General features: G+C 37.6%; 1 protein-coding gene across 1 annotated transcript; it reads left to right on the top strand.

The window, feature by feature from the left end:
- Positions 1-2,047: 2,047 nt before the first annotated feature.
- LOC108115350 (nudix hydrolase 20, chloroplastic) lies at positions 2,048-12,904 on the top strand. The gene is made up of 5 exons (XM_017226775.2): positions 2,048-2,214; positions 2,290-2,632; positions 11,632-11,765; positions 11,822-12,482; positions 12,543-12,904. Exons 2-5 carry the CDS (start codon positions 2,560-2,562, stop codon positions 12,722-12,724), a joined length of 1,050 nt encoding a protein of 349 aa, XP_017082264.1. The 5' UTR covers positions 2,048-2,214; positions 2,290-2,559; the 3' UTR covers positions 12,725-12,904.
- The last annotated feature ends 13,130 nt before the right edge of the window (positions 12,905-26,034 follow it).

The raw sequence follows: 26,034 nt of genomic DNA, 5'->3' as shown, positions 1-26,034 counted from the left end.
ATTCGGCGGTTTTTGGTTCTTTGCGGAAGTGGAAATGTCACAAGTTGATAGCGCTTTCGATAGTTTAAGTTCATTATATTTTGATGATAACAGTTACGTAAGGTAAAACCAAATATTCATAGTCGCTATAGTCGAGTGTCGCGACTATAGGATGCCCATTACTGTTTTCCACAATTTTAAAATATTCATTTTACTAGTGGAAATTCACAAAGCGCCACCTTTTGTCAGAGAAAGAATGCTGAGTAACAGATAGTGACGGCACTGCTCATTCGAGGCCTAATACCATACATACTTCATTTCAACTTTCTAGCTTAAATACTTCCTCAGACTTCAGCGAATTGATATTTTTGTGGTTTGTGGGCGTCAGACTGGGCTTGGCAGGATGCTAAAATAAACTTGCGCTGTATAGGGACTTAAATATCATTCTGCTTAATTTCAACTCTGTATCTATAATATTTCCTGAGATCTCAGCGCTCATACGGACGGACGGACAGACGGACATGGCTTAACTGACTTCGCTATTGATACTGATCAGGAATATATATCCCTTATATAGTCGGAAACGCTTCCTTCTACCTTTTACTTATTTGTCAACGAATCTAATATACACTTTTACTCAACTAGTAACGGGTATAACAAATCGAATATTATATAATATATGGTATATAATATTATAATACACAGAAACAAGAAAAATCAGATCTTGCAGCGTAATCTACTCTATCCAGGATAATAGAACGTGGACAATTCGATCCTTAAATCGATTTTATTGATCTTTTTGGATAAGCGAAAAAAACAATTTATTTTTAAGGAAAAAATAAATTGCAAGTTTGGTCACCTTAAAAAATTCCTCAGACGAATCGGATTGGATAAATCTAAGTAAACGAAAAAGTAATTTTAAAGTAATATAACCCAAGAAAACTAATAAATATTAATCACTTCCAGAATCATTGCGTGCTGGTGTTGAGAAGAAAAAGACAGTTTGATAACTATGTTCGTTTTTCAAATAATTAATGTAGATTGTCCACACTGGATAGATGCATAGTCACCGACCGCCGAGATTCCTTAAAACCCAAAAAGGTAGACAAGCTTGTACTCACAACTAAAAACGCATATGTTTTAAAAATATAAATAAATACGTTGATAACAAATAATAAGCTAATTTTTTATTTTTAAGCTGATGTTACATTTGTTTGCAACTGTAAATTTGGTGTTTTTCTCATCACCTTTTACGCGAAATATGTCTCTCTTATTTCAAAATTTTGTTTTTCTGTTTTCGAGTTTAAATTGATTTAATCGATCGTTTTAAGAATTGAGTCGATTCTTAAAATGTTGAATTGTTTATAACTGTACTGGACAAGTTCATTAGCGAGTGTTTTATTCTGTTAAGATAATATACAATTATCATAAACTTATTCAAATTTTACATTTGAATCCTAGTTGTAATAGAACTATAAATCATCTAAAGTTCCATATAAAAATTCACATCCCTACTATGAAAATAAATTCTATTGTTTTGTAATTGCCACGAGAAACCTGAAACTTAAAATTTGTGCAACCGATACTAGTTTCGCATCATAAATGGATTCAGATTCATTACTTTCGACCGATGGAAAATCTGATTTTACCTTTTCAGAACATAAATTGATATATTTGTATCCGACAACAGGATATAACCCATAGTAGTTATAATAGATATTTAAGATTTATAGATGCATACAGGGAAGAATGAACGCGATATCTTAAAGCATTTTAATTAAGTGTTTCAAGCATACATTTCTAGATGTGGGTAGTATTAATTTTGTAGTGACAAGTGATTAAAAAACTCACTAGTTTTCGTTTATTTTTTGCTTCTGAAAGACTTTATTTATTTGACAAAAGCATAGTCATATTAATTAACACAATCTGCAGATTTTGAAGTTATAAATTGTGAATTAGTTATCTGTCGTGTCAATTTTGAGATGTACGAAAACGCATCCAGCTTTTACTTTAGATATTTATTGGATACAGTGTGAACAAGAATCATCGATTTATATCGATAGAATATGATAGCTCCAACCACAGCTTCATTTATGTAATAGTAGTCAAACCCGAAAATAAATGCATTTGACGAAGAACAAAATTGGTTTTATATTTTGTTGTAATTTTTAAGGCTATTCCGCGGTGAAGGCGCTTATGGTGAAAAAAATATATAGAAAATATAATATTTTGAAGGTAATATTAATGAAATACACCTGCACATTTCAAAACAGAATGACAGATATACATTACATATGCGTAAACTTACAGGGCAAAATGCAGCTGTAGACAATCGAATACCAATACATCACCACTGTCAGGCAGCAGCTGTTCTCGTTAAGTGCTACAAGAAGGTTTCGGCGGTGTGATCAATTACGTTCACTCGGCGGCTTGTATCAGCTATTCTCATTTTAGAGTTTTGTCGGCTAAATATCAATTCAAGTGTGTGTTATTTCATTATATAAATAAACAAGTAGAAGTGGAAAAATTTAATAGGTGCTCAGAGTCATTAAGTTGGCATAAAATCGGAACTCTGGTTAAATGTCTTCAACCGACGTCAAGCTATCACGGCTGCTGATCCTGGCGCAAAAGTTTAACAACTTCTATCTTACAGGTAAGAAAACGTACACATTACGTTTAAATCCAGAATCGGGTGTCGGCCTCTGGACTGTATTTAAGCATTAAAGATGTGAAATATTCTAGATACATATGTACACACACATGCATTTAAAAAATATCCATAGATTTCTTCTTTTGCTTACATTATGGAAGCCTGTTGTGTATTGCTTATATATGTAATTATAATAAAAATACTGGATAACATATGTATGTACAGTGGATCCAAGCTTATTTCGTGCAAGAAAAAATCGAAGTTTATATTTGATACTGCTACTAAACCAGCAGTTAAACGCAGTAATGCTAAGAATGTCGCATATTATTAAAATAATAACAAAAGTTTTTTCTTATTTAAAAAAACAAAAGAATTTTTCATACAAAAACTAAAAAATAGGACAATTCTGACGCACAAGCTTATTTCGTGCAAGCACTTTAATGGTAAATACCTCTAAACTACGACTTTTAAATCCATTTTTTTTCTTAATACTACTAAAACTATATTAACAAAAGCATATTTATAAGTTTTCGAGGCTGGGGGCACCCAAAAATTACGGATTAACGAGGATTTTCAAACTATGGCGCCACGAACAACTATTGAGCAAAGCGAATTAGTCCTTAAACATTTTAAGGATGGGAAAACCTAGGAAATGGTTGCCTCAAGCCCTAGTACAAGCCCATACATAACCCTAACGCTTTTTTGCGAAAATTGGGTGGCAGAAAAGGGCCGTGATGCACCGAATAAAATTTTTAATGACCAAGAGGAGAGACGTATTGTCCGAAAAGTGAAGAAAAACCCCAAGGTATCGGGTCCTAAAATAGTTGCGGAGATTGAGTACGAAATTGGCATAAAATATTGCCCAGGTACAGTTCGGAGCACTAAGCATAACCACCACTTTAATGGTTGAGTTTGTAGAAATAAGACCTTCGTTAGTGCTAAAAATAAGTTGGCACGCGTCAAATTCGCCAAGGAACTTGAAACTCGTCCGATTTTGGTCTGGAACGACGTTATATTTGTGGACGAATCCAAATGTAATATATTTGGGTCCCATGGGAGGAAATATGTTTGGCGGCGTCCCAATACAGAGCTACATTCAAAAAACAAAAAAGCAGCGGCTAAGCACGTCGGTGGTCATGCTATAGTTTGGGCATGTATGACTGTGTCCGGCGTCGGAAAGTGTGTTTTTATTGACGGAATCGTGGATGCCAATAAATATTTAACTATTTTGAAAGAAAATTTGGTGCAAAGCTTGGGGTTTTCCTTCACTTTTCGGACAATACGTCTCTCCTCCTGGTCATTAAAAATGTTGTTCGGTGCATCACGGCTCTTATCTGGCACCCGATTTTCGCAAAAAAGCGTTAGGGTTATGTATGGGCTTGTACTAGGGCTTGCGGCAACCATTTCCTGTGTTTTCCCATCCTTAAAATGTTTAAGGACTAATTCGCTTTGCTCAATAGTTGTTCGTGGCGCCACAGTTTGAAAATCCTCGTTAATCCGTAATTTTTGGGTGCCCCCAGCCTCGAAAACTTATAAATATGCTTTTGTTAATATAGTTTTACTAGTATTAAGAAAAAAAATGGATTTAAAAGTCGTAGTTTAGAGTTATTTACCATTAAAGTGCTTGCACGAAATAAGCTTGTGCGTCAGAATTGCCCTATTTTTTAGTTTTTGTATGAAAAATTCTTTTGTTTTTTAAATTAGAAAAAACTTTGTTATTATTTTAATTATATGCGACATTCTTAACATTACTGCGTTTAAATTTTTTTTGATATCTCTGCTGGTTTAGTGCAGTATCAAATATAAACTTCGATTTTTTCTTGCACGCAATAAGCTTGGATCCACTGTATATACCAGAGAACGTCAAGGGTGTCTTTTTTCGGCACCCGAATCACACTTATACATTTCGAGTGTTTGTCGCACTCACGAACAGCAAGAAAAGAGCAACACACCCGAACGCGCAGATCGCTCTGGGTGTTTTGTGTATTTGTTTTTTGTCACCCACTCAATTCTATGCACATGATTCTATTGCACAGACACCTAAAACACTTATAGCAAAAGAAGGGAGTGTCTAAAACATCCATGTTTCGGTATGAGTGATTCGGGTGTCTTCAACTGATCGGAATGTTTCGGGTGTCTACAACTCATCTCAGTGGCAAGTGCACATTCGAATAGAGCTGTGCAAAACATCCACTCTTATTTTAGGGTGCCGATCACACTCTGGTACATACATATGTACATAACACTTACAGTGGATAACATTAATACTAGGTTTTTCAACTTTAAAGTTGGAGAAATTAACCCCAAATACATCAAAAAAAAATATTCAAAATATGCCAAAACGCTTAAGCAGTAACGGCAAGGGTACACCCAAAAAATAAGTGAACCCGAATCATTTGTGGGTTTTCGGCACTTAGAGGGTGGTTGGGTGGTAAGGGTGGTTGCCTTATACTTGTAATTTGTAAAATGTGCTCATAAGCCTAAACTATTTACCCAGACACCCGAAACACTTAAAGCAAAAAAGGGTACTATTCGAAACGCTCATGTTTCGGAATAAGTGTTTCGGGTTTCTTCAACTGTTTTGCATGAGCATGTCATTGAGGATTGATCGAATAATTTTACATGAAAGGAAGGAAGGAAGTCCCAATTATTTTACATGAATATAGCCCCTTCAGAAAGTCCAATATTTTAGGACTTTTCGTGTCATCATCAAACCATTTGCCTGCTACTCGCAGGGCGATTGACTTATGATATGTATTCCTGTCCTGCAATAAACGGATAGCTTCGTATAACATATTTTTGTCAATTTCTATCGATTTACCAAAGATTTTTTATTTCGGATCTTTATTTCGCTAATCGTCCTGCGAGTAGCTGGTAGATGGCTTGATGACGATTCTATTGCACAGACACCCGAAACACATAAAAGCAAACAAGAATTTATTTGAAACACTCATGTTTCGGGATGAGAGTTTCGGGTGTCTTCAACTGTTTTCAGTGTTTCGGGTGTCTTAAACTGTTTTGCATGAGCACAATTTGCACTTATTTTTATACCCGTTACTCGTAGAGTAAAAAGGTATACTACATTCGTTGAAAAGTATGTAACAGATAGAAGGAAGCGTTTGCGACCCTTTAAAGTATATATATTGTTGATCAGGATCAATAGCGAAGTCGATTGAGCCATGTCCGTATGTCCGTCCGTCCGTCCGTATGAACGCTGAGATCTCAGGAACTATAAGAGATTCAAAGTTGAGATTAACCATGAAGATTCTTGAGGTCCCGGGACAGCGCCAGTTTATTACACCATCGTGCCACGCCCACTCCAACGCCCACAAATCGCAAAAAACTAAAATTGCTGAAATCTCAGGAACTATTGGAGCTAGAAAGGTGAAATTCAAAAAGTATAATCTTTAGATGCCAGCGCATCTAATAGTGGTACTACCATCCGGCCGCACCCACCCATACGCCCACAAGGCTCAAAAGACGATTTTCAGATTTTCTAGAAAAGCTGATATCTCGGTAACTATAATAAATAGAAAGTTCAAATAAAGCATGTAGGTTTTTATGATGCTCCCAATGCGAATAGTTTTTTCCGTTCAAGACACGCCCACTCTAACGACCACAAAACCCGATAAACCAAAAATGCAAAAATCTCAAAAACCATAAGAGCTACAAAATTTTGCTTAGAAACACGTATTTAAGAGATGCCCCTGCAACTTGCCACAAAGTTGCATCCGGCCACGCCTACTCTAACGCCCACAAACCGCGAAAAACTGTGGCGTCTATAAAATTATTATGATTGCCTTCGTTTGACCTTGTATAACTTATTTCTGTTAATATCTATCGATTTATCAAAGATTTTTCAAATCGGAACATTATTTCGCTATTTATAAAGAAATTAAGGTTATAAGCCCTCACATGGGCAGTGACGTCACCGTAAGCATACTCAACATACTTCCTATGACAATAGGTGGCGCCTTGTAAATTTCCTTGTGAATAGCAAAATTAATATTTTAAAATTGGGTAAAACAGTAACGGGTATCTTATAGTCGCGGCACTCGACTATAGCGTTTCCCCTTGTTAACCTTCAAAAAATGGTTTTTGGCCAGGAAAAGTTGCAACATTTCCTATAGTCCATAAACCACCAAATCGAGGTGCTCTGGGAACGTAAACTAGATTCGTTTTTAGATGAGAATGCTTGTAGACTGCCCTACTACGGGCCCTACTGCTCCTACATATGGGCTCGGAACCCCTTTTAGATGACGGTCTTCGCCAATGGAATTGGTTGCGTTGTTGCATCACACCTCCAGAATCACGCGGCGACTCACGAACCTTTCAAAAACCAATAAAACGCATCAGTGGTGGGGTCAGACATTAACTCTAAGTAGACCGTTTTGGACGCAAAACTTGCAAACAAGTCGTGCCCCTTGAAACCACTTCGCTTGGAAGTATGGCTTTTCTAACGGTGGAAGCATGTCGGGAGCAGTCACTTAGTTTAAATTATAATCACTGCTTGTTTTTGCCCAGCATCACTGAAAAAAATAATGTGAATGCTGAATTATCGGTCTTACATGTACTTAATCCGAGAGTAGGCACAGCAACTATTTTGAGAGGAAGAACGGAGCCCGAATGCACTTAAGTGAAAAAGCTTTATTAGGTCCCGCTCCCCTCCTTACACATGCGTACATGCGGTACTAATAGTTTAAGTTTATCATATGTTTTATAACAGTTTGGTCTTGTTCCCTGATAGAGTAATGGGGACTCTTTTGAAGTTGTAAGATGGTGGTGTCATTAGACAAAGTATTTAAAGTATTTATTTTGCTAGTGGAAATGGACAAAGCGCCAAATTTTGTTAAAATAGCGTGTTTACCAACTAATGGTGACGTGACTGTCCATGTGAGGCCTTATATCCTTCCTTTCTTTACACATGGCGAAATAATGTTTCGATTTGAAAAAAACCTTTGGTAAATCGATAGATACTAACAAAAAATGATATACAAAGTTAATCCAAGGCATTCAGTATAATATTATTGACGCCACAGTTTCCGCGGCTTATACGCATTAGAAATGCGGCGGGATAATACCACGGGTATGTGCTGGGATCTCAAGAGTATGCATACTTTATCCCAACTTTTTTGCTCTAATAGTTCTAATACATACAAAAAGCTTTGGTTAATGGGAAACAAATAGTGGACTACATCTGTGCTTCTTCTCTGAAGATCCTTATCATCCCACATTAGATCTTGTGATCAAAACGGGACTATTTATTAATCCTAAGAACAATTACGCTGATAGGAAAAATCGATGTTTTCGTTAAACCGATTTTACAAACATTAGTAACTGTATTTCTGTTTCTGACTGGTCCGATTTAAAAGCATGTACCGATATGTCGTCAATCTGAGACATATTTTATAGTACAATTAACCTATTTTTTATCGTTGTGTTCCGATGCAGTATCCAGCTGTGGCGGAAAAACCCCTTTGGTATACAAGGCACCTCACTGAACTAAAAAATATCAAGTTGACTTAAAAAAAAAAATTAAGTTATGCGTCTTATATGGTATAAGATTATAGAGTATTAGAAGGACTATTCAGATCTGGACCCGAAAAAGTACTGTAGTTTCGTTAGCACCAAGCGTAAGCCTAGATCCTTTTCGTCTTTGCTATCGTTTGGAAAATCTACTGCAAGTACGGATCAGGACATTGCCAATCTTTTTCCTCAGTTTTTTCAAACCAACTACTCACCTTTGATAGCAACCCCACAGACTTACAGTTATAATATCTCCCGGTCCAATCTCATTTCCGACCCACCTTGTCGGAATGTGGAATCATAAAGGATCTCCAGAACTTGAAGCCGGTAATTTCGCCGCCTCCAGGCGTGGTACCGGGCTGTGTGGTACTGTTCGTCTACCCTGGCCAAACCTCTTTTGAAAATGTTTAACCTTTCATGGGAATCGTTCACGTTTCCAACTCTCTGGAAAGAATCACTTATTATTCCTCACTTGCACCACCAGTGTAGATCTGTCATATCTTCATGACAACATGGATTTATGAAACAACGGACTACCACACCTTACCTTCTGATCTAACATTTTTCGTGCTCAGTGGTTTCCAAAAAACTTCTAACGGATTGTCGAGAGCAGCCATCTTGTTAATACCGAAATCATGGTTTACAATTTGGTCAACATCACTGTAAGCTGAAGTATCTATTTTATCTGCAGACAAGCCGAGATAAGCAAATAAAATCTATCAGCCTTTTTCTTTTACACCGTTGACGGCACCGCTTATTTGTGTATTCACAGATTATAAAATATTTATAAAAACAAAGGTGGGATAAATTAATGCCCTCCTCAAAACATTTGATGACCCCAACGTGATCGTGAATGCGTGTGACAATTAAGAAATTATTATACTCGTATATTGGTATACAAATTTTAAGCAACAATACTGTGGTAAAGGTCAACCACATAAACTCAATACGGTTTGATTGCACGGTATTCGCATAGTCCTGCAAATCAAGGCTACAGCCAGCATTGGCTGCTGTACAGTTCGAAAACTATTACGCAACGCCGAGCGTTACTTAATTTCGGTTATAAGTTAAGCTAGAGCTTGTGGAACGTCCCCCAGATAACGAAGTCTTTTATCGGGCAAAGTCAAGCTCCGTGGCGCGTCAACTTGCAGCGTTAAATACATTCTTGAGTGACGATCAGTTGGCCAAATTCGATAAAATTGAATTGTTGGTGCGGTTAGAGCTAGTCGAGAAAATGAAGTCCGACTTTGACTGCTCCCAACTTAACCTTGAACAGCTAGTAATCGAGGAGATGCAATCCGACGCGCGCATAAGAAGCCACCGCGTACTATGAAACGAAAGGGAGAATCTGCCGAGAAAAATAATCCATGGCAAATTCTAATGAATTGCATGGCATCAGTGCCGCCTTCAAAAGCAATTCGAAGCCTACCGGAATTTAAGCTTCCGCGGTTTGGTGGAGCATACATCGATTGGTCGGACCCCTACGCTATGTTCAACACGGTGGTGGGAACAAACGAGGACTTGTCAAATGTAGAAAAATTCCAGCATCTTCGTTCCTGCTTTGATGGCGCAGCGTTGGACACAATTTGATCCTTGGAACCCACTGAGAGGAATTGTGACAGGGAATTAGATCTATTGATTTTACGTTTTGATAATAAATTGTTACATTTCCAGGCACACGTTTAGTCATTGTTTCAGCTACCAGATGTAGAGAGGGTATACAAGACGAATACAGCTAGGCAGCGTAGTCCTCATGAAGGGGGACAACCTACCCCCTTACGGGTACCGCCTCGAAAGCACCGTCTCCGGAGATGATGCTCTGGACTGTGCAAGGGGGCAACGATACTTGGAAATATGGCTCTTCAGAGTATGTCGGGAGCAGTCATCTTAAATCATGGTTTACAATTTGATGAGCGTCGATCAAGTTGTGGTGATCCGCACAAGCTCTGGACTCTGCAAGCGGGCAACGATACTTCTACATACTTCGCTTGGAAGTATAGCTCTTCAGAATATGTCGGGGGCAGCCATCTAAAATCATAGTTTACAATTTGGTCAGCATCGCTGTGTGCTGAATTATCTATTTTATTTGCAGACAAGACGATATAAGATCTCGCGAGTCGCTGTTCGCTCGGCTCGTTTCATTGCATTTTATTCTTCATCGTTGTAAAAATGCAGTCACAGCGCTGCTCAAATAGAAAATAAAATCTCTCAGCTTTTTTCTTTTGCATTGTTCACGGCGACGCTTTTTTGTGAAACTATAGATTATAAAATATTTCTAAAAAGAGATGGCATAAATTAATACTCTCCTCAAAACAGAGATCTCATTTACACTGATTTGAGTAAAGCATTTGTCTTCGTAAATCACAGCCTTCTTTTGGGAAAACTTATCGGATCCGCTGTTGCCCGCTGTTGCCTCACTGGTAGAACGCAATGAATTCTTTTTTAAAAATTCACTGTCTGCCGTATTCTAAGCTTCATCCCCGGGGACTTAACGGCTCTAAATGCAAAGCAATTACCCAAATGGCCTAAAACCCCAAATAGCCACTTATGCACTGCATGACATAGCTCTAGTTTTGTTACTAATCTATTTAGCACAAAACTAACTTTCCCTTGCATCTATACTAATTCACTCGGATCTACAGTCGGTACATAATTTATTCGTAAACCCATGAGTTGGAAAATTATTCACTAATATCTCGAGAAATACGTAACGGAAATTAAAACGTAATATCTCGAATGAAAGATATACATTTCGAGCATATATTTTAAACATAAACTTAACAAGTTTTAACTTAAATACTAGATAATTTCCTTAATAACGCAAAAAAGTCATTTTTTACGCACAAAAATTATTAGTATAATATCGTGAAATATGCATCGTGAAATGCATCGAACCCCAGTACAGGAGCACTGCGAAGACCATTTTATAGAAATATGCAACAGCCACGCCTACTCTAACGCACACAACCCAAGGAAAACTGTGGTGTTTATAATATTATAATGTCTTTCTTTGTTAGACCTTGTATGAAATTACCTTGTCAATATCTATCGATTTACCAAAATTTTTCTTTAAATCGGAACATTATTCCGCTATTTATGAATACTTGTAGGTTATAAGGCCTCGTATGGCCAGTGACGTCACCATCAGTTACTAATACAGTTAATTTCCACTAGTTCGACTAAAGTGTTGTTTTACTTAGCTTTTAAAAATAGCACTTTAAATTTAATGTACAGTATTTTTTATTTTTTATAAAAAACTGCTTGAAATTTTAACTAAAAGTTAATTTTTTAGATTGAAATTTTACTTCTTATATAGTGTTGTTTTTTGAAAGCAAAGAAAAAATGTAAATAAATTCCTTTGTGAAAACAGTTTTTCGGAAAATTCGTTAGCAGTTTATGTTTTAACATTAAAAACTGAATTTGTAAGAATTTATTTAAGAATACTTAAATAATAAACATTTCTTATTTCAACACAGGTTTTCATAAATGTGACAGTCGTCCATTTGTGGTTGAGGGTCAGCAAGTTGGTCTAATAAAGTCAGATGTTCTTAAGCATCTCGTGAAGTACCCCGAAGTATTTTCCATCCGTGATTGTGAGCAAACTAAACAGGTGAGTGTAATATATATTAAGAATTCAACTTAAAATTTCATACTTAATAACTACAGGGTTTGGTTGAATTGAATCCTGCGTTCCGTGACTACAACGAGCGGTCCGAGCAACTAGAAAAGGTATTGCGAGTTCTACGCACTGAGGGATTATTTCCTGCCTTACAGGGATGGAGGGATGAATACTTTGAGGTGAAGTCCGATTGTAGGGCTCTACTAAAAATGGAACGAGCGGCAACCCCGCTCTTTGGTGTGCGGAAGTATGGCGTCGATATCAACGGTTACGTTAGGCATCCAACTCTTGGGTTATGCATTTGGCTACAGCAGCGATCAAATACAAAAGAGACGTGGCCTGGAAAGTGGGACAATATGGTAGGGGGTGGTCTTTCTGTAGGATTTGGCATTAAGGAGACAGCCATTAAGGAAGCTGCTGAGGAGGCATCAATTCCGAGTGATCTTGTGAAGAATTTGGTGTCCGCGGGCTGTGTATCATTTTATTTTGAAAGCCGACAAGGCCTATTTCCTAACACCGAATATGTATTTGACTTAGAGTTACCGCTCGAATTCGTTCCACAAAATGCAGATGGAGAGGTGCAGGCGTTCGAGCTTCTCCCTGCCAAGGAGTGTGTGGAGCGAGTTTTTACTACAGATTTCAAAACAACTTCAGCGCCGGTGGTTATTGATTTTCTTATTCGACACGGATACATAACTGCAGATGACGGTAAAAATGGTTGTAACTATTTGGAACAATTGCTTAAACATTAATTATTTATTTTTGCAGTGGTAGACTTTACTCAAATTATTGAGCTTCTCCATGTGCCATTACAGACCCTTTATACGTACAAGGTACGTTTAGAGCAGTCTCAAAAACAACAGCAGAAATTGGTTTGTGATACTAAAAATTCAAATTGTCCAAGCTTACAGAATAAAGCGGCGGAGAATGGCCATAAGAATGCATCTTAAACAATAATGTATAGTTCTCAGGACGATTGGTGCAGGTTGGAAATCAAATTTAAATAAAAGTGCAAACAAAATATAAGAAATGTGAAATTTCCAAGATCTTAAGTAAACAATTTCAAGAAGTAAAGGCAAATAATTATAAGTTAATAATTGACATAATTTTTAAGTCAAGAAAACGTAAAATTCTTCTATTTTCTATTAATATTTATTATTTGTTTTGCGGGTAATACTGGTATAAGGAATGGAGGAAGTTATTATGCAAAAGTCGTCCTATTAAGTGACGAGCATAAATAAAAAGATCCTTGCGACAACAGTGTCTTAAGCCACGCTGAATATGAAATGCAGTTATTTTTTGTTGTTGGTGATTACGTTGATATAGCAGATTCATAAACAAATAAACTATCCGATACCTGTAATTTTTATAATAAATAGGTTGGCAGCAAATTGAGCCACGATGTGTATGACATACACACATGGCCATCCACGAACATCATTTGTCGGCAAATTTTCAAGCAGTCAACATGTCAGCGGACGACGCTAGCGGCACTGTAATTGCACTGATGGCAATAAATATTTGCTCGCCTCGCATTTTGCATTCCACATAGCAGGCTCATTTTGCAGACAAAAAATATATTCTTGCAGAAGTTTTTGGCTCATTTTGCGCTGCACAAACACGTCATCTCTCTAGGAAACGATCTCACAAATGATGTTCTTGACAACGTTGCCATCCATTGGTGAGCATGTTGTTGCGAGCATGGACAAAATAGAATGATTTCAATTTCATGTTGGCGAACACGAAATTTGACGACGAACAATACCATCAACGAGAAAAATTTCGGCGAGCACAACATGCTCGCCTTTGGATGGGCTGCTTCACACACGGTGAACAGAGGTTGATCTTATGACAAACCAAATCTAACAAATATTAATATTAAAGTTATGTTTAAATATAATTTACGAGTTATTTAAAAAAAATCTATATCTATCAATATTATTATCGTTCGTTACTGTTTTATTCTATTTTAAAGTATTCATTTTGCCAGTGGAAATCGACAAAACGCCACCTTTTGTCAAAAAAAAACAGTTTTACTAACTGATGGTGACGTCACTGGCCATGTGAGGCCTTATAACCTACAAGTCTCAATAAATAGCGGAATAATTTTCCGATTTAAAGAAAAACTTTGGTAAATCGATAGATATTGACAAGGCAATTTCATACAAGGACAAACGAAGAAAGACATTATAATATTATAAACACCACAGTTTTCCTTGGTTTGTGGGCGTTAGAGTAGGCTTGGCAGTTGCATCTTTAAAATACCACGTATTTCTATAAAATGGTCTTCGCAGTGCACCTATACTGGGGTTCGATGCATTTCGTTTGTGTCAAAGTTTTCTAACCTTTAAATATTTCAATTAGATCGTTAGTTTATTGGATGGAATATATTGCGCATATGGTAGAAGTGTTACCGTTGAAGTTTACCCTAGCTGCTACGATGCATCCGGACTTCGTGTTCTGCAAAATTGGATCTTTCGCTGTTGTGAGTTTCTGCTCTGGAAGTAACATCGTATTGTTTAGCTCTGCCCTAATTAACATGTCGATTCTTCTTGGCTTGTTAAAACTCGAGTTTGCAAACTCATAGTTTCTTAGCACCTCCGTATTTGCAAGATATATTCGTTGGGCTGATTAATCTTCTATAATAAGATATAGTACAAATGCCTCCATTCGTTGGGTGTACTCCCCGTGTTGTTACTTCACAATATGTTCACAAGTGCTTCACTAGTTTTTGAATTACCTACAATGCTTCAAATGCCAATGCCGGCATTTTTATGCTTTAGTGATAGCATTGATGCGTTCGGTACTCAAATTTATCTGTGATCCTGTGTTCAGTATTGAACAGTCCTACCGATATTTGTTTGAGAGATGATGTGTGTAGAGATCCGAAGACCCGCTACAGGAGAGAATGTAGAGATCCGTAGAGCCGCTACAACAGACGCAGCTCGGGCTGGTGCCAATTGGAGATGTCGTCTCGGTAGGACCACGGGAAATTTATAAGACCCAGCACTAGGCTGGCCAATAAGTGACTATCGCTGTCGCCAGCAGTTTACACAGCTGATCTGAACTGATCACGGTTGACTGCCGAAGTGATCTTTCCTAAGAAACCGGTCATCCTTATATACCCCTTCGGCTGGGGACAGTGAGGCCGTTCTTGGTAATCCGTTGGTCGTGTTTCGTCATGGTAGTGTTCCCCTGGTTAAGGCACGCCCGCGCATTCAAATTAAAATTCTACTGCCTTCATTGGTTTTATTATCTAACAACTTATTAGGGGAGTGAATTCATGTAGCATACTTATTTATAGCTCATTATTATTTATGCGCCGAAGAAGGCTTGAACTTTCGCGTGACTCCCGTTGCTTGACGTGCAACCCACCTCCCGCCCAACCGACCGATGAGCGCTGCCGTCTATCGTACGGTTCGGAACACGGGGATAGTACCGAGTGAAAAATTTTACAAACTACGAAATTAAGTATGTGTTGTTGTATATCGAGATGTTAGGTTGTTGTATCTTCGAGCTGTTAGGTTGTAAGTTGAAGTTCAATGAAAAGTCTTGCACGTCAGTGCAGTTTGGATTTACGTTTTATAATAATCTTTTATTATTAAAATGTTCTCTTACCCTAAGTACATAAGTTCAGCGCGCACTGCGCTGCCGGTTGAGCCGGCAGCGGCGCGGCTGCATTATATATTTCTTATATGTATATACTTATGCTTAGGTGACAATGGACATGCATGCTTTGTCTTACGTAAATACTTTAGAGTGAGAGAGAGTATTATGCACTTATGCATAGGGCACTGGCGGTCAGCGTGCATATGCTGACTTAGCCGAATTCACAAGTGGCCGATCATGTTACGCGCTCACTTGAGTTTGTTTTTGTTTATTGTGGTAATCACAGTGTACACTCGATATATATGACATATGTGCATATTACATCTCCCTCCTTTTGAAAATAACGTAATGTAGTGGAATTATTTTAATTTATTGTTTTTAAAGGTTTTCAAATTTAAAATTGTAATATTGAGAAGAATTACTTTAATTAAACTTTCTCTTTTTTTTTATATAAAATTTGAAATTGAAATGTAAAATGTAGTTTTTTTTCAGTTGATCAAGCCGGGTTTTTTTTTAATTTCCCATTTTCAATTACGTAGTTATCCCTGTCTTCTATTCTAACTATTTTATAGGGCCCTAAATATACTGGGTCCAATTTATGGCCAGTTTCGTTTTTTAATAGAACTTTATCTCCTATTTGTAATTCGAAATCTATAGCCTTTTTATCATAATTTTCTTTATTCTTAGTTTTTTTTTTTTGTCGAGCATTATTCTTGCTCTTTTATAGGCTTATTCTAATCTAAACTTAACTTCTTTAGCGTAATCGTCTATGTTATATAAAGGATCTATTTTATTTATAGTACTAAAATCGTCTGGTAAATTATGCAACTTACCAAAAACTAATTCATATGGACAATAGTTGTGTGCCATAGAGGGGGTCGTGTTGAAACAGTATACGAAATATTGAATCCATACGTCCCAATCAGTTTTATCAGCTGATATATAAGATCGTATATATTCATTGAAAGTTCTGTGACTTCTTTCAACTCTTCCAACGGTCTGGTGGTGGTGTGCAGTAGATGTTATATTATTAATCTTTAAATATTTGCACAAATCATTTATAATTGCATTTTTATATTCTGTTCCCATGTCCGTAATGAAGGTCTTCATTGGACCGTACTTCAGAATAAAATTTTCAAATATTACCTTTGCTACTGTATTAGCATTTTTATTAGTCAAGTCACAAATTAATGTGACTGCGTATTCGTTACCATTTTCTGACCTGGGTAGTGGACCAATCGTGTCTACTATAACCCTGTCAAAGGTAAGTACAGGTGTTACTGTAATAGTTAAAGGAGTTTTTATATTTCTTGTCAGTTTGGATTTTTGGCATTTGGGCCATTTTCGTATATACTCAGTAATGTATCGAGTCATACCTGTCCAATAATAATATCTTTTAATCCTAGCTAAAGGGTTTGTTATGCCAGTGTGACCTCCTTGTGTTGGATTATCGTGAAATTTAGACAGTATAGCTTCTATTTATTTTTCATTATTTATTATAGTCACCGGGTTGAGTAGCGCTACTCTCAATGTTTTCAATGTCTTATTGCCCATATTTTTGAAAGTATCTATTGAAATGTCATCAAAGATATTTTCGCACGGTGCTATTTTTAATTGGCTTATTTGTAATATACCGGCTTCTTTCTCGAGCCTTGGAAATAGTTGACCTAAATCAATATTTCCATTTGTATATATATCACCAATATCTATTCTTGCAATAATTTTCTTTCCATGTTTAAGGGAACATTCCGAATCTTTTATATGCAAGGTCACTACTTTTCGTACTTCGTCATTGTTTATGACGTTGTATACGTTGGGCTGAGAAGCTTTTTCTGTAGATTGCCTTGGCAATTCTACTTTTTTATTTTCTGCGCAGAAATGTTGTCTACTTTGGTATCTGGTAGTGACTTTCAGGATTTTATTTTGTATGTCTTTAAAGTCTTAGATGGTTATTCTTGATAACGCATTCGCTACATGATTATCTTTACGCTTCAGATATTCTACCGTAAAATTATATTCCTCTAATTCAAGCCTCATACGAGTAAGTTTAGAACTCGGATTGACCATTGAGAATAGATATGTAAGTGGTCTATGATCCGTTCTTACTGTAAAATGATTACCATAAATATATGGTCTAAAATGAGTTATCGCCCAGTGAATAGCTGTTAGCTCTTGTTCAGTAGTACTTTTTTTACTTTCTCCTTTGTTAAAGGATTTTGATGCGTATGCAATGGGAAGTTGGAGTCCGTTTTGGTTTTGAGTTAAAACCGCTCCACACGCTTGCTTACTTGCATCTGTTATTTTACAGAATTCCTTAGTGAAATCTGGATATTGTAACAAGGTTGGATTCATCAATGCCGTTTTTAAATGATCGAAAGCATTCTGACATTCTGATGTCCATTCAAACTGTACGCCTTTTTTACATAATCTTGTTATGTGACGTGAATAATCAGAAAAGTTTTTAATAAAACGTCGATAATAGTTGCAGAATGCAACGAAGCGTCTTGCACTGTCCGCATCATGTGGGACAGGATAGTTTTTAATGGCCTCTTATTTTTTATCATCGGGCAAGATTTTTTGAACATTTTTCTGGATGTAGCTTCAGATTGTATTTTCTACATTTGTCAAAACATCTGTTAAGTTTTTGACCATATGTTTCTCGGAACTGGTTGTAAACCAGATAATGCTATTGTCATCATTCTTTGGAATGAGTTAGGGGCTATTTTTAAGCCGAAAGGTAATCGCGTGAAGCGATACGAGCCATTACTCGTTAGAAATGGCGTTATATTTCTTGAACTTTTTTCAAATTCAATTTAGTGAAATCCTGACATTAAGTCAAGACATGAGAAGTACTTTGCTTTACCTAGTTGATCTAGAATTTCATCTATCCTAGGTAGTGGAAATTTTTTATTTTCTGAGCCCGGAAGAGACTTCTTCGGGACTAAAAGTAGTGGGCTATTGTATTCTGACACTGAAGGTTCAACTATTTTATCATTTATTAGTTTTTGTACTTGGGCTTGTATTTCCTGTACTTGGCTATGAGGACTTCTATAATTCTTAATATATATGGGTTCATCATCCTTTAATCTAAGCCTCTGTTTATAAAAATTATTTGTAGTAATTGATTCGGTTTCTAGTATATATATATATCTGTATATCTGGTACATAGATCTTTTAGTTGGCTTTTGAACAATAGTGGAAAATTTTTGATTAGTTGTTTCATGACTAAATTACTTCTATCTTCATTAGAGTTTTTTAATATTTCGTAATCGTTTAATTTTTCATATGTTATTTTATTTAAATTACGAATTTATTGGAATTTGTGGTGTTTAAAAATTTGGACATAAGTATGGTTGTGATCGGACAAGGTGTTTGGGATAAAAATTCCTTCTTCAATTTCTTAATTTGGTATCAAGATGTGATTAGTAATTGAAGGAATTTGTATTTTACGGACGACTTCGGACCGAACTTAAAGTACTGCGGCATTATTGGCACAAGTGTGAAATATTTCCAGTCTAATCGGATAATTTAAGTTGTTTGGACGAAGAAATAGTGAGTCGCCACTTTCGTTGAAATCTATTTGGCAATTGTATTGTTTTATAAAATCTATGCCTAGTTTTTTCTTGAGTTTCCTCTATATTGGCCTTGTCCATTATTGTTATAATTGGAACCGTTGTAGTTGTTGTAATTATTATTACGACTACGCGAGTTTCCCCTGAAATTTCCACGTCCGCGGTTTCCACCACGCTGTGAATAATTTTTAAAATAAAGGACTGTGTTTTGCTGTCCAGTTGCTTCTGAGCAACTGTTTACAATTTTAGATACGGCCTCATTCATTGTAGAGAAACTACCAGCTTCCATGATAAGTTTTACCTTCTCATTTGTGCAGTTCTTAGTCATTGCTTTTACTGCGTGCTGGGTGGAATAACTTCTGGCTAACTCTAAAGTTAACCCGTCAGTTATATATGCATTTTCCAATGTCTTCGTCATTTGCTCAATCTCTGTTACATATTGATTGGCAGTTTTATTGCGCTGCTGTAGGTTCATCAGTTTTGCTGATAACACTGCTACAGTATCGCCTTTGACATTGTTTTGTAGTTTGGAGATGACTTCAGATATTGTAGTCTCATTCCCGACAAAATTTCTGGCAACACCCTTTAGCTTTGTCTTTATCATCGACACAGCTAATTGTTCGTGTTCGCCTTTTATTGAGTCCACAATGTTTAATGCATATATATGAATCTTCGAAAGCATATATATGAGAACATATGATTTAGATTTCTCCCCTTTTATTGGCCTGTCTAAAAAAGAGAAGGCTCAATTGTTGATGTTAATACCTGCCATAGCAATTATGACAGTATTTAACGAGAAATCAGAAGAAATTAATTACGAGGTATTCAAGTATTAAACCTCGTAATACAAACAGCTTGCTCGCTCATATTATGGAATGGTCAGAACTCTCTAAACAAATCCTTAATATAAAAATCAGATTTGAAAAAGCATACAAATGCTTAACGCAGAATAGACAAACTCATAAAGACACAGTAGACAGACATGCAATAACCTTAATCGACTGCTTCAATGAAGCTCGAATATTAATATATAATCATAAAGACGTATTAACCGATCAACATTGGTCAGAAGCGTCGAGGTTATTGACAAGATTAAGAAATAATCTCCAAAGTATAAAAGAGAAACATAATCTTAATCTAACTGTGCCGTCTATTCTAAATACACCAGTAAACTTTGAGGCTAGTAGAGAAGAAGATATACAAGTCCAAGAACAAGACTTGGCAAATCTTACTATCCCAGCCACACAAATGTCTCACGTAGACTCGGATTCTGATACACATTCAAGTGTAATAGAACGCAAAACAATCACAATGGCCCAATCGAATATTGAGTTCATTCGTTAGTTATTGACAATATGATACAAGGAAACTAACTCTTCCTATGAATTCTGGGTCTCTAGTTAAGACCTGCCTTAAGTTTCTCTTAATGGGTTTTCCCATTATTGTTTATAAAATATATATATATATATTTTTTTCCAAAATTTCTTTATTTTTCTTTTCGTTACTTATTTTATGACATTTTATTATGTTTAGTTTCATTAATAGTTATTGTTTGTGCCTTGTTTTTTTTTTAAATTTTGTCCAAGTCGTTTGCTTGGCTCACGTATATTTTTTTTAAACATTTATTGTGAAGCTTATACAATTTTAAAAACAATTGGCACACATTATGATAACAATTATTACACACAATTATTACACATCGCTATTATTTGGTTCGACTTTATTAATTACGTTAGCAGTGGAATCCACTGTCTTAACGTCTACTAGTCCCATTTTGGGTATAAACATTTTTACAGTTTCCCTTAAATTTTGATTTTTATTTTTAAAGTTTTCGTTTTCATCAAATTTACTTATACTATTATTCATAAACATAAGTTTTCTTTCAATTAATTAAAAAAAAAATTTTTTTTTGTGTTCCATATACGTGTGTTTTCCTGCCAAATGTTTGTGTAGCTTTACAGGCTACACTCTAATTGGGCAACCTTAATGTCGCTCAATTTTACAATTCTGCTTAATATTTATAAAAAAAAATATGCAACGCAGTGCATTCAGAAAAAAAATATGCAACGCAGTGCATTAAAAAAATTCTCGATGTTGGCAGCGCTGTTGATGTCTCGATGTCCCTCGATGGTACAAGGGGCGGATAATCTATACTGGTGTTGCAAATGGGGCACAATTATTTTCTTAAAGAGTTTAGGAATTGCTGATAATTTAGAGATACCTCTATAATTACCAGTTTCCAAAGTTTTCCCTTTCTTGTGTAAAGAAATTATAAAAGATGATGAAAGGGGGAAGCGTAGTCGATTCAAACGAGAGATTAAACAGTTTGAGAAGAGGATTGCACATGGAAGGTCGGCTTAACACTGAAGATTTTTTATAATACTACTCTTAGTTAGAAAAGATCGTGTGACGAGGTTCGACTGCGGAACACCGTAGCCATAAGGCTGCCTAGGGGTTGTCGAAGGTGAATATGTGGTTTGAAAAAACTTGGCGAACATATCGGCTATTGCCTGATCAGTTCTTGAGTTTTCAAACGTTAGTGCTGAAGAAAACGTTTTTGGTATACGCGTAGTCTTAACGAAATTATAAAATTTTTTCGGATCCTGTGTAAATTGGGTCCTACAACGAGCTAAAAATTTTGTATAACACAAAGCGTTAAGCACGGTATTAAGAGTTACTAAGCGGAGTTCTAGTTTTTAAGTATTTTTCTGAAGCCTGAACTTTATATTTTTTAAGGTGCTTAAGCCCTTGGTTATAACAAGGGGGTTATCCGTTCTGGGCGGATACCTCATCGGAGCACATATGTCAAAAATTAGGTGTAATGCATGGTTAAAATATGTTTAAAGCTGAAGTCATATCATTGCATGCGTAGAGGTCGGACCAGTCAAAATCAGAGATGAGAATATTAAGTTTAAAAAAGTCTGACATGCTAAAACAGCGAACCTTTTTGACAGCCATAGTAGGCTCAGTCACTCCTGCATCGATCGCTAGCTCCAGAGTGGGATGATAAAGATATTCAGTAAAGTGTAGATCAGATAACCGACCTAAAGAGTTTTTAAAATGGTTAACTTGTTCCAGGGTCATGTCTAACATACCTCCAATTAATTCGTGATGTGAGGAGGTGTTAAAGCTAAACTATTTCCGTTTGTTGACCAGTTAATTTGTGGTATGTTAAAATCACCCAGAACCAGTAGCTGATCCATATCTGATATTAGCGTAAAAACGGACTGTATGGCTGCTACGTGCAACTCATACGTAGATGGGTCGGACTTGGGTGGGATGTAAGAACACGTAATAAATAAAAACCTACCAGGAAGCGAAAGTTTAATACAAATTAATTCGATATCACCAAATTGTATATTAATTTGCTCGGATACGATTTTAGAGTCTACAGAAATTAACACTCCACCCCCGGATCCGAGTGATCAATCCTGTATGCCTGTATGTTACATACCTACTCGGAAAAATTTCAGAGCTAAGAATTTCCGAAACTAGCCATGTTTCGGTAAAAACCATTATTTGGGATGCAAACCGAAGACTCTCAGAAAACAATGTAGGAGGCTTAGTACGCAATCCGCTTGTGTTCTGATAGGAAAAAAGGAGAGATGTTAGTTTTTTACCGGGGGTTGCTCAGTGGCTTTTGTTTGAGGGAGTTTTACCGCCGCAGGTCGATTAATTTTCTTTTTTTATGTCCCGGTCGATGTTCTTGGACGAAAATGTGATCCGGCCAGAACTTGGTTGAGCACATTCTGTCAAATTACTCGGAGGGGGAAAAAATCACCCAGAACCACTTACTGATCCAAATCTGATAATAACGTAAAAACAGACTGTATGGCCGCTAGGTGCAACTCATACGTGGATGGGTCGGACTTGGGAGGAATGTAAGAACACGTAATAAATAAAAACCTACCAGGAAGCGAAAGTTTAACACAAATGAATTCGATATCTCCGAATTGAAGATTAATCTCCTCGGATACGAGTTTAGAGTCGACAGAAATTAACACTCCACCCCCGGATCCGAGTGATCTATTAAGCCTGTATATTACATACCTACTCGGCAAAAAATTTCAGAGCTAAGAATTTCCGAAACCAGCCATGTTTCGGTAAAAACAATTATTTGGGATGCAAAAGAAAAGCTCTCAGAAAACAAAGTAGGAAGCTTAGTACGCAACACCCGTGTGTTCTGATAGTAAAGAATGAGAGAAGATGTTAGTTCTTTGCGAGGGGTTGCTCAGTGGCTTTTGTTTGGGGGAGTTTTACCACCGCAGGTCGATTAATTTTCTTTTTTTGTCCCGGTCGATGTTCCTGGACGAAAATGTGATCCGGCCAGAACTTGGTTGAGCACATTTTGTCAAATTCCTCGGAGGGGACGCGTATCTTAAATGATGATACTTTCCTATTATAATGATATTTAAATTGCCGGCTTTCGTTCTGGCTTGTATATAAGCGAATACGTTTGCTTCAGACGTATCATCGGAAAGCCGGGAAACGAATATATGTTTCTCAGGTGGGATTACCTTTAGGGGCCTTGGTATAGCAGGTTATAATCCTGCCCTGCCAGTGCACGCTGGTAGTCCGGTCACGAAATTCCCCTGCAGTGTATCGGGCGGGTTGATGTTAATGGAAATTGGCTCTATAGGAGCCAGTAAGCTTGATGCAGACATTTCATACCATCATGTCGGATGCCGAATTTTTCGTACTTACCGGGGTGATGGCCATAGGCGTTCCAAACCGTTGTGGCGACACTTCAGTGTTCTGAAAGTGAGAAGTGGTAGGGAGAAGGGAACTAGTGGTCTGAGGCACACATGAGTTTGATTTTGTACGCTTTGGAGACTCATTTAACAACTAGGCAATATTAAATTGGGTGTCCAGCGCCATGAGCAAATCGCTGGCTTTACGAAAAGCGCCGAGCACTTCACGAAAGCCATTTCCCTTTGAGTGCCCCGACATTTTTCACAGCAGTAATGCAAGCCGGAATCGCCTCGGGCCAAAACGTCCGATTCGGTGGCACGAAGATTGGCACATTTGGCATGAATCACTCTCGGCTGGTTTTCTGTGATTATTTTATTACAAGATTTTAAATAGCAGACAATTTCAGACATATTGAGAAGTAATTATTATTATGAAACACTATTTAATCGAACAAAGCCCACTGTGCGGGAACAGAAAAGGAGGGAGAGCTAAGGGAATAGAATTAAAAGGAGATAAGTTTAATTTATGCAGAGAGAGGGAGCGGAGCGAATAGATTAAAAACAAGATGCGGTATAGATAAGCACACGAGAGAAGCGCGAGCGGGAGAGGAAACGTTTAATCACGAAAGACGACAAATAAGAGAATGTGAAAAGAATTTAAGTAATTTGAGACACAAACGCTACACTGTTTAGTTCATTGCGCGGAAGCAAACGAATGAAGTTTATATTAAAATAAATGTAATTAATAATGATTTAAGTTAATATTCACAAATAATCAATCAAAGATAAAGGAGAGTAGAAAAACACGTCCGTTCGCTTCTAAGAGAAAATGATATATGTGATATATGATCGTCCGCGACCGTAGATCACCCTCCAAGTCTTCTCGTCCTCCGGAACCAGGATGCTCTGCCGATGTCCATAGCGCTTTTTAGCCCATCGTTACTGGATGGCACTTATGGTCGACGCTCGTCGATTGCACCACGCTCGTCGGCATCGTCCACCCCAGGTCTTTTATTACTGTGCAGTCGGCCACGGGTGGGTCCGTGACCTCTCCGAAATTTTTCGAATCCGTCCATTTTTCCTGAAATAATTAGAACGTTTTCCGCATTATAACCGTTTTTCTGATCGGATTGGTCTGTGTCTGTACAATAATAGGGATTTAAGTCCCCACGTATACCCGTTTCGATCTCTTCTCGCCGCTTTCTAATCTCTGCGATCACCGTCGAGATGAGCTCCCGGACCTCCCACGGACCATCGTATTTCGAAGCGAGTTTCGCGTTGAATCTCTCTGCCGCGTTTGACAAAAAATGGGTTTTACACAAAACCAGTTGCCCTATGTTAGGTTTCCATGTTCTTTTGCTCAAGTCATAGTGCCGTTTCTGGGCTTCCGCTTCGGGTCAACCTTAACCTTTCCCATCTACTGGAGACCGACTCCTTTACCAGACCAGAGCCTTGTGTTACCCTATCGAAGATCCGGCAGATCCCCGTTCCATTTGGTCTGTTTCTCTCCTGCCAGCTCTCATAGTTTTTACCATCCGGTTGGTGCGATCCGTAGGGTTCTGTTGCGGTGTGGATGGGGCGGTAAACTCCATGGCTGTCTTCGTCTTCTTCCCTGAGAATTGTACTCCATTGTTATAACTCTTTCCCGGAATATCCTGAAAAATGCGTCCACTGTTGCCTGTCGCACCGCCGCTATCTCCACCCACTTTGAGAATTGTCCATTATGACCACTAGGGCCCATGCTTTGTTCGGGGTAGTGGGCCCACGAAGTCCACGCATAGCGTCTCCCATGGCGCGGTGGCGATCTTCGATATCATCTTTCCGGCTGCCTGTTGTTGCGACATCTTGTATCGCTCGCCGGTTTTGCAATTTCTGACGAACTTTACGTTATCCTTTTTCATTCCTGGCCAGAAATACTGTTTTCTGATTCTCCTGGTAACTTTTGACGTAACCAGATGGCCCGCCGCTGCCTGGCAATGGTTCTCCCGCAATACTCTTAGAGCCTCGTCCTCCCTGACGAATAGTTTCCAGGGATGTAGATACGGCTCTCGAGCGCTCCTTATTTATAGCCGGCCGCCTTCAACCCTGTGTCGCTACCGGTACCTAGGTTAAACTGGTCTTTATTCGGTCGAACTTCTCCTGGTGTCGTGCTTGCCAGTCGAAGTTCTTCCACTTCCTCGTTAGCATCTGTAGCGGGTCAGCTTGCTCTGTAAACCCTGGGATGAATCTTTTCTACCACCACGCCATTTCCAGGAAGCTGTGAACCTCCTTTGTTGTAGTTGGCGGTTTAGCAGTTTATTGTCGCCGGTATTTTATCCCGGTCTGTCCTTATGCCTCGATCGGTCACAATGTACTGTAAGTATCTCAGCCCTTTTTGGAAAAAATTAC

Source organism: Drosophila eugracilis, unplaced genomic scaffold (genome assembly GCF_018153835.1).
Source record: "Drosophila eugracilis isolate 14026-0451.02 unplaced genomic scaffold, ASM1815383v1 contig_239, whole genome shotgun sequence".
NCBI lineage: Eukaryota > Metazoa > Arthropoda > Insecta > Diptera > Drosophilidae > Drosophila > Drosophila eugracilis.
Note: the sequence above shows the minus strand (reverse complement) of the source record. Positions and strands in the feature narration are given on the sequence as shown.

What these genes read in the sequence shown, in the direction of transcription:
- LOC108115350 (XM_017226775.2), top strand. Translation starts at nt 2,560, where the DNA reads ATGTCTTCAACCGACGTCAAGCTATCACGGCTGCTGATCCTGGCGCAA. An exon ending in ATTGTGAGCAAACTAAACAG is followed by an intron (nt 11,766 to 11,821) that starts GTGAGTGTAATA and finishes TAATAACTACAG; the next exon opens with GGTTTGGTTGAATTGAATCC. An exon ending in ATACATAACTGCAGATGACG is followed by an intron (nt 12,483 to 12,542) that starts GTAAAAATGGTT and finishes TTATTTTTGCAG; the next exon opens with TGGTAGACTTTACTCAAATT.